At 33.7% G+C, this 15,352-nt stretch overlaps 2 protein-coding genes across 2 annotated transcripts; both read left to right on the top strand.

Moving 5' to 3' along the window:
- Positions 1-3,243: 3,243 nt before the first annotated feature.
- On the top strand, positions 3,244-5,363 carry LOC113706362 (UPF0481 protein At3g47200-like). The gene is made up of 2 exons (XM_027228253.2): positions 3,244-3,485; positions 3,602-5,363. Exon 2 carries the CDS (start codon positions 3,637-3,639, stop codon positions 5,338-5,340), a length of 1,704 nt encoding a protein of 567 aa, XP_027084054.1. The 5' UTR covers positions 3,244-3,485; positions 3,602-3,636; the 3' UTR covers positions 5,341-5,363.
- An 8,475-nt stretch (positions 5,364-13,838) lies between these two features.
- On the top strand, positions 13,839-14,800 carry LOC113706364 (BURP domain-containing protein 3-like). Its single transcript, XM_072062897.1, has 2 exons — positions 13,839-13,924; positions 14,060-14,800. Exons 1-2 carry the CDS (start codon positions 13,839-13,841, stop codon positions 14,652-14,654), a joined length of 681 nt encoding a protein of 226 aa, XP_071918998.1. The 3' UTR covers positions 14,655-14,800.
- Positions 14,801-15,352: the final 552 nt, after the last annotated feature.

The raw sequence follows: 15,352 nt of genomic DNA, 5'->3' as shown, positions 1-15,352 counted from the left end.
ATACCTTGGCCTCCACTAACTGAAGGCTCGCAAAAGAATAGAACTCCAATTCTAATTGAAAAAGGGAAACCTTCTAAAACATAATACTAATTATTCCCTAATAAAACATCTAATAAAAGGTGGCAGTTTCCTAATTTTCAACCAATGCTCCACGTAGACTCCATCTTGAATTGGAACACTTGCGCTTGACAATCAACTCTAAGAAAATTACTTCTTTTTAGCACTTTTTACTCCAATGCCCTGCAATTAATATAAAACACCAAATATAAGTAGAATCCGACAATTAAAGTAATATTTGGCTAAAATCAAGGGAAAAATAATTATAAATTTATTAACAAATTATGACCTATCAACGAAGTTACATAGACTATTTTCCATCAAATTTTCATTCTACTTGAAATTATATGAGCATAAAGTGGATATTTTGAAACATTAGAGAAAACATATGCCAATAGGTAAAACTATAGGGAGTTATGTGTAATTTACCCAAAACCACAGCTGCATTACAGCTTCTACAGAGTCACCAAACAAGCTAAAACTTGTAGCTGATCAGCCACCACAGATCCAATACAAGGTAATTGACATCCAACTGGCACATTAATAAATAGACGAAACCAATTTTTTTCATAATATTTTTTAAAGTAACATTTTTTAAAGTATAAGTGAGAGGTTCGAGACCTCTTACTTTTTTTTTTTTTTTGGTCAAATAAGACCTCTTACTTATTTACATTTTTTTTTCTTCTTTCGTATCATCCAATCTATCTATTTCTCACCAAGGCAGTTCTTACGGCAATAGATAAATTGATCGAAAAATATCTAAGATTATGATGGGTTTGTTTAATTACAATCCTTACCCACTATTTTGTGTTGTTTAATTAATTTTTTATTTCAGACACAACCCATTCTCCCAGACAGGCTATCACACTTAGGGATGGCAATGGGGGCGGGTGCCCGCGGGTGCCCGCCCCGCGGGGGGCTCTCGGGGCGGGGGGTGGGGCGGGGCCGGGGGGGAATTTTTTCCCCCCGCTTAGAAACGGGGCGGGGGGCGGGGGAGTATACCCCCGCCCCATCCCCCGCCCCGCCCCCCGCAAAACAAAAAAAAAATATAAAAATATATATAATTATATATAACATATAAGTTAATTAGTTATAAACGTATGATAATGATATTATTAGTTAGATATACTATATAATGTATATTAGTTTATGTAATATAATTGATATAATCAATTATATGAATAATTCTACATGTCTACTAATAGAATTTATTAATTAGTTATATTAAATTTACTAATATATTTATACTAAATTTCTAATTACACTTAATAGAATAACACTTTTTTCTAAAAAAAAAAGCACAAACACAATAATGAATTAGTGATTGCATTTGTACTAAAAGTGAAAACTTGACTATTTTAGTTATATTTATTTCATCATATTGGATTGTATTAAAATAACTTTTGTTTGATTGTTTTTATGAGTTTCAATTGTAAAATTACAATAAATAATAATTTGGTGATGTGTTGATATTTTAGTACTTGATTATTTATTAAAATTTAATTATAATAAAATTATATAATAAAATTTTATTAATCCCGCGGGGGCACCCGCGGGGGAAGCGGGGCGGGGCGGGGCGGGGCGGGGGGAGCAGGAGGCGGGGGACGGGGCGGGGGACGGGGGGAACTAATAGGCAACGGGGCGGGGGACGGGGGAGGGGTCCCCCGCCCCAACCCCGCCCCGTTGCCATCCCTAATCACACTAAAAGTTTTCACGTGCCTGTATTGGCGACTTTTCTTCTGCACACTTGTACTATAAGCTTTACCCATGGTTTTGTACAAGTTGAATTTCCAAACCAAACAAAAAGAAAAAGAAAAATCAAACAACTATTTCTTAATTTACTTCCAATTGTTGGTCAAATTTTGGATGGTCGGATATCCGACCCGTGAACCAAAATTTGACCATATCCACAAAAATTGGGTTGGTCATTTTGTGATCTGTATTCAAATCTGCTAATGTGGATATATGTATTATGAGGATCAGATCAATTAGATATCTGATTTGCATTCGATTCTTAATTTTTTTTTAAAAAACTAAAAATTCTAAAGATAAAATAAAATTTAAATATATTAGAGTTTCAAAAATATTATATAAATGAGTTTTTAAATATTATATAAATACATAGTATGAGTTTTTAATTATAAAAAAGTTTTTAGGAGAAGTTAATCTTTTTTTATGCAATTGAAAGTAACTTCCATATTTTGATTCAAACAAATAAGATCAAATATTTCATTTACAAATTTTTTGTCAACAAATTTTATGACAATATGTTTAAAAACTTAATATTGTGTACAAAGAAGCTTGTTTTGGAAGAGGACATAAAAATAAAATAGGAAACAAGGGATAAAACTATTTTAAATTCGTGAATTTAATGTATAAATATTTTTAAAAATAACAAAATACTATGCTGGTCAAATTAGATATCTGCGAATCACAAAAAAAATGATTTGAATGTAATCTGCATAACTCTTTTGACTTGAATGTGACCCGATCTGTCAGATCGGATATCCACTGATTCGGATCGAATCCGGATCGGATATGCTTTTGCGGATCACCGGGTCAAGTTGTACGCCCCTATTTAGCACCGTCAAGGAAGGTTCAATGCGTGGACAATTCAGATCCGTCTACCAATGAATATGCACTATTTATTCGCAACGGATCTTCTGTCCCACATTCTGTGCCACTCTCTGTCCCATTTTTTATTATATTGTTATTTTTCCTTCATAAACATCATGTTTTAATTCTTTTTTGCTTCCTTAAGATTCAATAACTATTAGTTAAGTAAAAAATAAATACAACAGCTTCAAAAAAGTAATATATAATAGAAAATTAAAAAATACAGTAGAAAATTCATAAAAAATCTCATTTTCTGCTGTATTTTTTAATTTTCTATTATATATTACTTTTTTGAAGCTGTTGTATTTATTTTTTACTTAATTAATAGTTATTGAATCTTAAGGAAGCAAAAAAGAATTAAAACATGATGTTTATGAAGGAGAAATAGCAATATAATAAAAAATGGGACAGAGAGTAGCACAGAATGTGAGACAGAAGATCCGTTGTGCTATTGTCTATTGTGTGGTGTTTGGATTATTAAGCAAGGCATACTTTTTTTGTTCAACAAGTCAACGGAGAGGAACTGTTCTCTCCACGAGAACAAGTCAACAAGTCTCTCCACGAGAACTGTTGTACATTGTAGTTTACTGAAGGAAATTGCTTGGCATCTTACGTAGCAATTTGGATGTATCAGCTAATACATATCTGATCTGCATCTTCTCAAGAATAAGACTTAAAAAGTAGTAATTCATTCTTTTCACGAGCTCGTGCTGCACTATAAAATCCTGGCCAGGCCTCAAGTGCATTTGTAACTCGAGCAAATCAAGATTACTCGCAGATAACTACGCAAATTGTTGGTCTTCGGGTAAGATGTAAGTAATCTGAACGAGAGTTGAGTAAATAGCGAGTTTAATCTTGCCATTATTGTTCTACTTTACCTTTTCTGAACCAACTTTGTGATTAATTTTCTGTCACTTTGGTCCTGCAGTGGTATTCTGATTCTACTCAACAACATATACTAAGATGTCTGAGGACAAAGGACTGACCACTCGTATTGATCGAAAGCTTTCTGGGCTATCAAATTCATTTAGCAAGCAACGGATTTTCAGAGTCGATCATAAACTTCGCAGCCAAAATGAAGTGGCGTACGAACCACAGATGTTCTCTATCGGGCCTTATCATCACGGTAAGGAAAACTTGGTAAAAGCGCAGACGTATAAGCTGTGGTACTTGAAAGAGCTTCTCCTTCGAAGAGGCGAGTCAAGTACTGAGAGATACATCAATGCCTTAAAAGACCTTGAAGAGGGAGCTCGAAGTTGGTATGCAGAAGAAGATATGATTGGTCTTGGTAGTGATGAATTTGTGGAAATGATGCTACTTGACGGGTTCTTTATCATTGAGTTTTTGAGGAAATATGCTGGTTGGTGCCTGTACAAAGAGTATCCCCTTAATTACGTCCCACAACAAGGTGACCCCATCTTCCTGAATCGTAGGATAATGGGATGTCTGTTCAGGGACATACTATTGTTTGAAAATCAACTGCCTTTCTTCATCCTGGTTCGTCTGCTTGAAATGACTAAGTCACCTGGAGGAGCTGAGGAGGAGAACCTCATTGATCTTGCAATTTTCCCCGATTCACCTCTGCATTTCTTTTTCCCAGGTGAGAAACCTGTATCATTACCGAATCCTACCACAAACATTGCTGGAAATGTTGGAGATGTCGTTCATCTTCTTCACCTGGTGCACGAGTGCTGGTGTTGGTCATTTGCTGGAAAACTAGCAGGTGGTAATCGAAGCCCAGATAACGGGGATCCACAAGGCTTTCATTCTACAAGAGGCGGGTGGTTGAAGCTAATGAAAAAATCCTCAATCAAGCTACATAAAATTGCTGGCAGCGCATGTTGGCCATTTGCTGCAAAACCAGCAGCTGATAATCGAAGCCTAGAAAACGGGCATCCACATGACATTTATTCCACAAGCAGCTGGGATTTGGAAAAAGGTGTATCCGCAACCCAGCTACCCAAAATTACTAGCAGCTTGCACTGTTTTTCATTTGCTGCAAAACGAGTAGCTGATCATCAAAGCCAAGAGAATGGGGATTCGCAAGACAATTGTTCCACAAGTGGCGAGGTGTACGAGCACATAAAATGCGCAAGCGAACTGAAACAAGCCGGGATAAAGTTTGAGACGGCTAACAAAAGTGTATCGTGGCTGGATATTGCTTTTGAAAAGGGGGTAATGAAAATCCCGACTCTGGACGTTCATGATGTTACAGAATGCGTCTTCAGAAACTTAATTGGGTTTGAACTTTACATGATTAATGGACTGGATGATAGAAGATATGTAATTGATTATCTCACGTTCATGGATAGTCTCATTGATTCCTCAAGGGATGTTGAAAAGCTTCGACACCAAAAAATTATAACCAAGTGGTTAGGTGATGATAAAGCGATATCTTCAGTGTTTAATAGTCTTGTGAAGGAGGTCGAGACTGAGGCAGCCAACGATTTCTTCTGTTACTCGAGAGTTTTCAAGCAAGTGAACGAGTATTCTAGCCGGCGTTGGAACATCTGGAGAGCTCATCTGATGAGGAATTATTTCAATAACCCCTGGTCCATCATCTCATTTGCAGCTGCTCTTGTGTTGCTCATTCTGACATTTGTGCAGACCATATTTTCGATCCTACAATTTGAAAGCGAGCCCAGCTGTGCATGTAAAGTGTCCTAATAAATAGAAGTTATTTTGAATTATTTTGTGCGCTTTGTCTCAACTTTGTTCCCTCATTTATAGTCGATGATGTGCAATAGAGTGGTATAATATGCTCTTTGTGCCAATTCAAGCTTTTTCATCTAACTGGAATAGATATGTAAAAATTTTGTATAGTCATTAATCCTTGGCTAACACACACATCCCCAAGCAACAAATACTTAGGCTAGAGGCCCTGACAAGTTTTTTCTTTCTTGGTTTTAATCTGGGAAGAAGGGCTAATGTATTGGCTACAGTGTTTGCAGACCTTAGTTCATGTTGTTACTTTCTGACAGTAACATGAACCTGAAGGATGATAACCACCTAAGAGCTTTTCTTGCTAAAGTATAGGTCTGGCCTGAAAGCCTGCAATACATGAAGTTGGGGCATACCTAGTGGACACCCTAAAACAGATTCTTTCGAGAAATAAATTCCCGCAAAATCACAATCTCGATCTTCTGCCTGTTTTTTCATTTCTGGAATAAAACCATGATGGTCATCCGAAAAAATATAGCACATCAAGAAAGTCAAGATAGCATCTTTCTTTGTTGAAAGCCGTGGGTTCAGATGACCCAACAAATTAATTTTTTGCTACTATAGACAGTAGGTTTCTTTATTTTAGTATATCACTGCTGTAACTTGCAGCCATGGGCCATGGCTGCATGTGGTGTTGCTTCTTTGGGCTTTCCGAGGAAGGAGAATAAATAAAACTGAAGAATAAAACAGAAATCAAAACGTACGTGAGAACTGGGAAGTAAAGGAAATGTAGTAGATGTCATTTGTCAAATAAACAAATGTACCTTTCCTTTTGAGAAGTTATGAGTAAAAATCCTAAATGTAAAGGATCAAAGGTGAGAAAAATTATGAGGGATTCAAAGGTGAAGAAAGGAGTTTTTACTCCAGAGCAGCATGACTGCAATACTTGAATAGGAACAAGATAACAGACACCTTCTTAGACTAGACTTCAGTAGACTTGCATGTGCGTGACACAATAACAAACAAAATTGATAAGCAAATCGGCCAGAACTAGAGACGCAGAAAGTGAGGGGTAGCTTCAAAATTGGCGCTATGTGAAGAATTCAATGAAGCTTCCTCATCTTGATTCCTACTGCACTTGAGTTGAGACGGCTCAAGAAAATGGACCCCTTCTTGGAATTGTCTCGAGCAGACTGCATATGCTTTTGACACATAAACAAACAGAAATGAGGAGCAAATGGGGCCAGACTCATAGGACGAGGAAAGTGAAGGGCAATTACTATACTGTCTGAGAATTGTAGGATTCAATTGTTTTTAGTCCTTAATAAATATATTCCTGGATTACAACCTCTGAATATTCATCTGTTTTCTGTCGTGAACCCGCTGCGTGCTCGAGGTGAGCCTATTCAAGGGCTGCCGTGAGCTTAAAATCAATCATTGCTGGTTTGGTTTAAAATTACTTTCTCGAGAACAGGAGAAAAAAGAGACGGTGAATTTCACTTTAATCCTCTATTATTTAAGATTTTGCCAAAATAGTCACATTACTTCCCTGTTTGTAGTTCCAATTTGACTACACAAAAAGGTACATTTTGTTACTCGACATTTATTAGTATTTAAGTTCTTTTAATTTCCTTTTTTTCTTCTTCTTACAATAGGGCCTAAAAGGCGGCAAACTAAAGTAGGTAATCCCAACCACTGCTGTTGTTAATATCTTTAAAAAAAAAAAAGGTTTTTATAGCACTCTAGAAAAGTCCAAGTAGCACCAAACTTTAAGTATAAATTATTTGAAAAACTTTTTAGTAGGTCTTTTTGATATTTTGTTTGGACTAAACGAAAGTAGTTTTATTGATTTTTTTTTTTTGAAAATTAGTCTTATAGTTCAATCCTCTTGACATCAATACTTCCAAATTGTAATATGGACTATCACACAATAAATATGGCCCTCAAATGGGACCCAAATATTAGTAAATTTAACTTTTGGATAAAATACACTTTACCCTCTTATGATTTAGTGTTTTTTCACATAATTCTCTTGTGATTTGAAAAATTATATATAATCCTTTCATAATTTGAACTAAAATTTCAAAGTGACAATATTTGTATTTCATAATAAAATCAACTAAGACGTCAAAAGTACTCATTTGTAAAGTTTAAAATTATTAATTAACTATAGAGGGTTATGTATTTTGAAAATCATTTGGGGGTTATGTGGTATAGCATTAAAATATAATGGGATTATGTAGTAAAATACAAAACCATGAGCTGTTAAAGTGCCATGCATATTACATTTGCTTATTTTGGTCACTTCAATCATTTTAGTTTTTCAAAAAGGATATTCTCGACATTTCCTTAGGAAGCCCATACCATGTAAAATGCAAATACCTAGAACTAATATTAGTATATTCAATTTATATGACTTTTCTTGTATTAGTATATAATTTTCATCTAGACTTTTCTTACATCATCAAACATTATTGTGTTTATGTGCCTTGAAATATACTATATGGAAAATCCCATCCTAAGTGATTTACTACTTAGCGACAAAAACAAACTTATGGATTATTCATCTCTTTAATTTTAAGAATTTTCATGTTTGTGTCTATAGTTTAAAAATATCATAATTTAGAATCGCTGTTTATAGGTGGAGTAATACTATGTGAATGTAATTCAGCGTGTATACCAAACTTATCTAAGTATGTTTTGCATAGCTTGATGCTTAGCTAAAACTAATCGCTGCATAGTTGATGTTTAAGGAATCGAAGTTACAAGCTCATAACAATAACCATATGCTTCAATTGTAGAATGTCATAGTTTTAGGTACAAGTAAAACATAACAAAACTACTTAAATAGATAAGAGATTCCACATTTTGATTTATTTTGTTGCCTCAACATTAGCCCACAATTTCCTCATCCATGTATGTATCATGTAGCCCACTTTTACATCTGTATTATATATGTTCTTAGGGTTCTCAATTATAGTAGGTGGTACTCAAATGGAATTTTTTCTTTTTTAGGTATACTACTAGATACTCAAATTCTCAATGTTACAAGTTGGTAGTTTTTTCGTGACAATAAAAGTACAGATGACAGTTTTCTTAGGTACACATTTTATTGTAGGTGATGATTAAGTTCATTCATCTAAAAATGAGGCCAATTTCCTGTGAAATCTCACTAATGTATGTATTATCTTCACTGTCCCCGTCAAGAAGCCGACTCTTAGATTAAGGTGCATGTTTAGAGTAACTATATGTCATGTCAAAATTTGATTGGTCTCGTACCGTGAATAGAGTACAGCCACCATATCAAAACTTTCCCCTTCTCAAACAATTGGCAATCCCACTTGGCTCTTCCGCCAATTTCTTGCGTGTTTATGAGCTTTGGAGTCCCTATCCGAATATTTCACCAACGGCCCACTTATTTAATTTTCTTTTTTCCTTGTAAAATACTACTAAAATATATGCTATATACTAATTCAGAAGAACAAAAATCCAGTTCTTCATCTTTTACTTTTATCACATATGACAACCTGCAGTACCAGATAGATAATCAAATTGGTTCAAATTGGAGCACAAAAGAACATTCCACGTGCGATTCGTGATGTCCGCCTCCTCACTACATAATAGTCAACTTTTAAAAACCGTAAATTATGATAGGGAGCATAGGTGTCAGTCATAACTAAGTTACTTTGACTCACCTAACTAACTCAATTAAACATATTTAATTAGTGAGTAATGGATTGACTCGGATCACCTATTCATATTCATTTAAAAATAATTATATATTTAAATTCGTCTTTTACTGAGTGTTAAGTAAATAAATTTAAATTTCTTTCCATTCTAATAACAATAAAATACCATTATTTCTTGGCAGACAACATGCAATAAGTAAAATTTTAATTGATTTATAAATGAATAATTGAGTATACTCATACCCATGCCCGTTTATTAAATGGATTGAACCAATTATATCCATTATCCAATCATGAGTTTGGCAAGAAAAAACCAATAATAATAATAACAATAATAGTAATAAAATTAAATTCTTTAAATTTGTTTCTCATCAGCTCTTTAGGATGTGGCGAAACATTTTCTGCACATGTTAACAAAATATTTTTTTTTTTGGACATCAGCAAGATGATCATTCAATTATTGGGTCAATAAACGAAACATGTGGCTAATTTTTCCATACCATCTTTCATTCTACTGGTCACAACGGCGGAGCCAGGAGAGGCAGCCGTCCATCCAAGTTTTTCATTTTTCTTTTAGGTCTTAGAAAATTTTGGCAATTTTTATTAAGAATCTTTCTCTTGCTCCATTAGATTTGAAGAAATTGCGTTGCCCCCTTTTACCTAAATTTTGCTTTATGAAAAATTTAAACTTTTACTCTTTAAACATTGTTGACCTTGCTATTTTGTTGTTAACCTATGAAATTTAACTTGTTATTAATTGCATTAGAATTACATATTGACTTGTTAAAACTCTTGTCTATTATGTCAAGAAAATTTTATTCAAAACTAAATTATGTACACCCTTTAATTAATTATTTCATTTTTTATTAGCTAAAAATTTCAAATTTATGTACTTGGTTCTACATATATATGATTTTTCACATGTGAAGTTGAAATTAATAATTAAATTTGTATATTGTCAAAAGTTTTCTTCTTAGACATATAAAACCAATGTCCACATCTTATTAGGGTATGGTCAAATTATATTTTTTGACTTTTAGGGTTGTAAGAATGAAAATATATAGCAATGAGCAGTCGCATTAATAAATAATTAATGCATTGTGTCTCATACTGTTAAATTAATTTGTTTTTGTTAAAATAATGTAGTGGGGATAAAAATGTAACTTACATCATTTGAGATTTTAAACAACGAGAAAGAATCTACAATTCAAAGGACAAACATACTAAAAAGATAGGAATAAAAAAAATAAGATAATGATAAACTTAAAAAATTAGCGGTGAGTTTAAACCCACACGTCTGTGATACTATTAATGTCCTTCACAATAATTGTGGCCATCACATAGGACCCAAAGGTTAGAATTTTTTTTTTTTTTTTTCAATTGGTAATACCCATAATATACTACACTAAACAGGAGGGGACCAAACGTGTTACATCTGAGGCTAGACTGGAGGGAAGGCCAATCTAAATTAGAAGAGTATACTAGCATATTCTCTCAATTAGAAGAGAATATTCTCTAAATTAGAAGAGTTTACTAGCATATTCTCTAAATTTTTTAAACTTCAGGGTGTGAGATTTAAATCTAGAGAAGTTAACCAACAAATCAAAAAAGAATTTTAAATCTCTTGTGATGGTTAATTTGCCTCTCGACAAATTGGTTTCTCAGCTATTAGCGAGACAGGGTCCAAAAATAATCAGCACCACTTGGAGAGGTGGTCAATACGGCAGAACATACCAAAATAAAAAAAGAGAAAAGACAAATTTAATGACTGGTTCATTGATTAAACTATGAGCTACTTCCTCACGTTACTAGGTAGTCAAGGATTGTTATCCAGAAAGCTTATAAGAGGACAGATTTTATCGAATCTACAATTAGGTGGTCAAGTATTTAATAGGGCAAAAAAACAAAAAACCACGGCGGTTCTCAAACTTTACTTTTAATTTTACGTACTTTTAGTCCTCCAACTAATAAGTGCGTAGATATAGTTCTCCAATTAATAAAAATGTGTAGCTGTAGCCCTTCCGTCCAATTTGGTTGTTAAGATGGATGGAAAACGCATCACGGATTGCTCACTTGACATTTATTTTTGGGATAATTACAAAAACCTCCTAAGAGGTTTCTAACAATTTCATTGCGCTCTCCTGAGATTTGAAAAATTACACTTACTTCCCTTGATTTGATTGTTTTAGTAACAAAACCTTAAAATAATATTGACTTGTTCAAATTTTTAAATGAATATTCAAAAATACCCTTGTGTAATGAGTTTTAATTTACTTCCCCATATAATTATAAGATTATCTAGTATAATTATAAGAAAAATGTCTCAAAATTTTCAAATCCATACTTACTATTTGATAAACAACTGTAATAATAATAATTTTATCACTATGATGGGATACTTTTGATGGTATTTTATTATGAATTTAAATTTATAAGATAAAAAAATATTGAAATAATTCATTTAGAGTTTATGAATTTTTCGAATAGTTGGATTATCATAATTTAATAGTTATTTTAGGCCATTTTCTTTTCATTTATTGTTAATTTTAATACCCAAAAATTGAAAACAAAAATCAGCAACTACATTGGATTACATATAAAGTTAACTTGTCAAAAAATCACTAGTTGGACATTCGGTTACAATAGAAACTAGAGGTGATAGTGATAGTTCTACAGTTTTATTGGCTAAAAACTTTTTAAAAAATGAAAAATAATGAAAAAATGATTTTAAAAGTCATTCTAAGTATACACATACCAAACAAGGAAATTTTATTAAAATATTTAAGGGTAGTATTATCATTTTAAATGATAAGGGAGGTATGTGTAATTTTTAAAACCTTAAGGGAGCTAAATGAAATTGTTGAAAACCTCAAGGGATGTTTCTGAAATTATCCCTTTATTTTTTGTATTATTTTTGTATCATCCCGTCCATCTTAACAGCCAAATTAGACGGAAGGACTATGACTACTTTGCTTGTCACTGGCCATTTGGTCCAGTGGTCATCACCATAATGGTGATGCTGGAGGTCAGGGGATCAACCCTGCCTCCTATAATTTGGCCACAATATGTGGCTGGTCTTAATTGACCATTTCCCTACCCCTTCTCCTAGACTAGGCTAGAGTAGGTTATACAACATCTATCGTTGCGACAAAAAAAAGGAGCAGAGCTTTGCTTGCTTTTTGATGTGGGGAATATCAAAGAGTTGGGAAGCTCTTCAATGGTTATATGAGTTTCCTTGTATTATTATATGATTTTCATCTATACTTTGACGAAAGCGAATCAAATTTGCAAGCTTATAACAAAACCCATGTTCTTCACTTGCAGAATGTAGTAGCTTTAGTCTTTTGGGTACAAGTCAAACATATATAACAAACATATATATCACGATCGAGTTGGTAGTGTTTTATCAATATTTGGGGTATTACAACAGACTTTGAATATTCAGGATCGATCTTCTCGTGACAATAAAAGTGTGAATGACGATTTTCTTAGATGCAAATTTAGGTAACAGTAAAAGTACAGATGGCAGTTTTCTTAGGTGATAATTAAGGGTTTTTTTTTTTTTGAGGGTGGTGATAATTAAGTTCACTTATATAAAAAAAAAGGTTTGGCATTAAGAGGGGCTAAGCTATTAATTTGTTGAAAAAGTGTCTAAATGCATAGGATGCAATAATTGTAATTTTATGTATTTATTACGTGTAATTAATTTAGGTGTGCTAACGAATACTAACTAGGCGTTAGAAAAATTCATATAAAAAATTCGGCGAATTTTTGTGTGATATCTTTACTAAAATATTTTGACTTTCACTATTTCATTCTATCTGTCAAGAAGCTTAATGGTGGTTAAGGTGCATTTTTGCCATACGATGAATATTACAGCCAAGATATTAGTAAAATCTTTCGCCCCTCTAACAATTGGCAATGCCAATTGGCTCTTCCGCTTATAAATAAGGCTGCTAAGTTTCTTATGGTTGCTCAAATATTTTGGCTTTTAGTACTGTATGCCTTCATTCTACTGTGGCTCGTGTGCATAACTACCATGGAATTTCTTAAGCTTCTCTACTTTCTTCCTTTTGTTTTTGTGAGTATATGCATTACTAAACAAAAAAAAAAAAAAGAAGTAAAGCTAAGTATTAAAAAAATTAATTTATGAGAATTTTTAGATAAATAATTTGCTTGCACTTTTGGTAGTGTACAAATTTACTGACGAAGTTCTTTTTTCGCATTATGAAATATATTTCAGCTAGGAGTTAGTTGTAGCAAAGCATGGAGATCTTGAAGTTTGTTGGAAATGCCCAAAGCTGTTGGAGATCTCCTAAACAATAGTTTGTCTGAGAAATGCTCCTTTCGTATTATTTGTCATTTATTCTGCTTCTGTTGCTTGAGTTGAGTCTTTATTTGTTCTGGGGGAATTGAATTGAAAGGCACTCACCAAGTTCTAAAACCTAAAAGAAATTTGTAATAGAAGTTTTCTATTACAAGATCGACTCAAACCATAGAAAGAACGCTATATATGAAAAGATGGTTAATGTCTAATAATTATGTACAAGTGACAGCATAAAGTGTGTTCAGATGAGAAGGTCAATATTGACAGTGATGTTATCTCATGTTCATGAATTATGGATTCACTATTGAAATTCCGCCAATTGCCCACTTAGTAATTTTCTTTTTTTTTTCAGTGTAATATACCAAAACTTACCTTTTGCACTGCTTCAAAAGAACGAACACCAAAACTATTCAATATCTATAAATTATATGACATGTTCAATAATTACACGAGTTTTCTTGTATTGCAACAAAAAAAAATATATTTATATGTCGTACCTCGTTGCTCATCCAATAATTACAGGGAAGTCCCCTGGAAGTGGCAGCTTCAGCTTAAGACCAGAGGCAGTCCCAATGTTTGGATCATAGGGTGTCAGATATTTGGTGACCAGTTATGGTAAAATCCTGCTGAAGATCAACTCTATAATGACCCAAAAGTAAAAGTTTTCTTCTTTAAAACGGACCTCCAAATTTGAAGTTCGTTGAATCAGCGAAAAGTACTCAATAAATACTCAATTCCCTTCTCGTCTGGTTGCCGATTCCATTCCCTTCTCGTCCAAATCCGTTCCTGAAATTTTGAACAAATACTCAATGAACCCACGATCGGTAGAAGCCGATATTATTGAAGAAACCATAGCAGAGTGCGAGGCGCCTGCAATGAAAGGGGAAGACAAGAAGTGTGCGACTTCCCTGGAGTCAATGGTTGATTTCACTACGTCAAAGCTGGGCAAAGATGTTCTAGCAGTTTCAAGCGAAGCACATAAAACAGATGCAACATTCCAGAATTATGGTGTTGTGGATGTTTCCAAGTTGAACAACAATGATAAAACAATCGTTTCTTGCCACAAGCAAAACTATGTCTACGCGGTTTTTTACTGCCGCACCACGCAGAATACCGATGCATGCATGGTTAATTTAGTTGGTGCTGATGGAGCTAAAGTCAAGGCTGTGGTTGTTTGTCACAAGGATACATCAGAATGGAATCCAAAGCATTTGGCCTTTCAGCTGCTAAAAGTGAAGCCTGGAACTGTTCCAATCTGCCATTTCCTTCCTGAGGATCACATCGTCTGGGTTCCAAAGAACTAAATATTCTGCAGAAACTTGTTTACATCTCCGGATTGATCAATATTTCTTGCTTTGATGCTGTTTTTATATACGTCTTCATCAGCCTGGGTGTTCAAGTCATTATCTTCCCATGATTAAATTAAATAAATCCTTGTTTGGCCTCTCTTCGTCACCGGTTGTATTATGTCAATGTCATGTATATCCCCCAAATGTAAGCATATTGTCAATGGTTCAGTTGTATCTGGTTCATGCGTAAATTTACTTTTTTTACAGTCTATATAATCATCCTTGCTTATAATAAATACCTCCTATATTCAGTTGCAACTTGCATGTAGTTGATGTGTAAATCTACTATTTTGGGTAAATTACCTTTTATTTCCTATGATTTGATACTTTATCACATAACTCCATATGGTTTCAAAATCTATATATAACCCCCCTCGTGATTTAGGTTAAATTATCAGTCAATAGTAAAAGTCAAAATTAAATTAATAAATTGACAAATTTACCCTTCAAACTAATATGTAAATTTACATTTTTACATTCCATATAATCATCCCTGTTCATAATAAAAACCTCCTATATTATGTTGATTATTGCACAATATATAGATCCTATAACAAATGTATAAACTTTTTTGATGAATCTACAACAAACATATCAACCTTCCGGACCAACCCTACCCATGTCCAAATCCATGCGACATCCATGCTGTTGTG

Source organism: Coffea arabica, chromosome 8c, assembly GCF_036785885.1.
Source record: "Coffea arabica cultivar ET-39 chromosome 8c, Coffea Arabica ET-39 HiFi, whole genome shotgun sequence".
Lineage (NCBI taxonomy): Eukaryota > Viridiplantae > Streptophyta > Magnoliopsida > Gentianales > Rubiaceae > Coffea > Coffea arabica.
The sequence above is the reverse complement of the archived record's forward strand: the minus strand, read 5'-3'. Positions and strand labels throughout refer to the sequence as shown.

What these genes read in the sequence shown, in the direction of transcription:
- LOC113706364 (XM_072062897.1), top strand. Translation starts at nt 13,839, where the DNA reads ATGTCGTACCTCGTTGCTCATCCAATAATTACAGGGAAGTCCCCTGGA. An exon ending in AGACCAGAGGCAGTCCCAAT is followed by an intron (nt 13,925 to 14,059) that starts GTTTGGATCATA and finishes TCGTTGAATCAG; the next exon opens with CGAAAAGTACTCAATAAATA.
- LOC113706362 (XM_027228253.2), top strand. Translation starts at nt 3,637, where the DNA reads ATGTCTGAGGACAAAGGACTGACCACTCGTATTGATCGAAAGCTTTCT.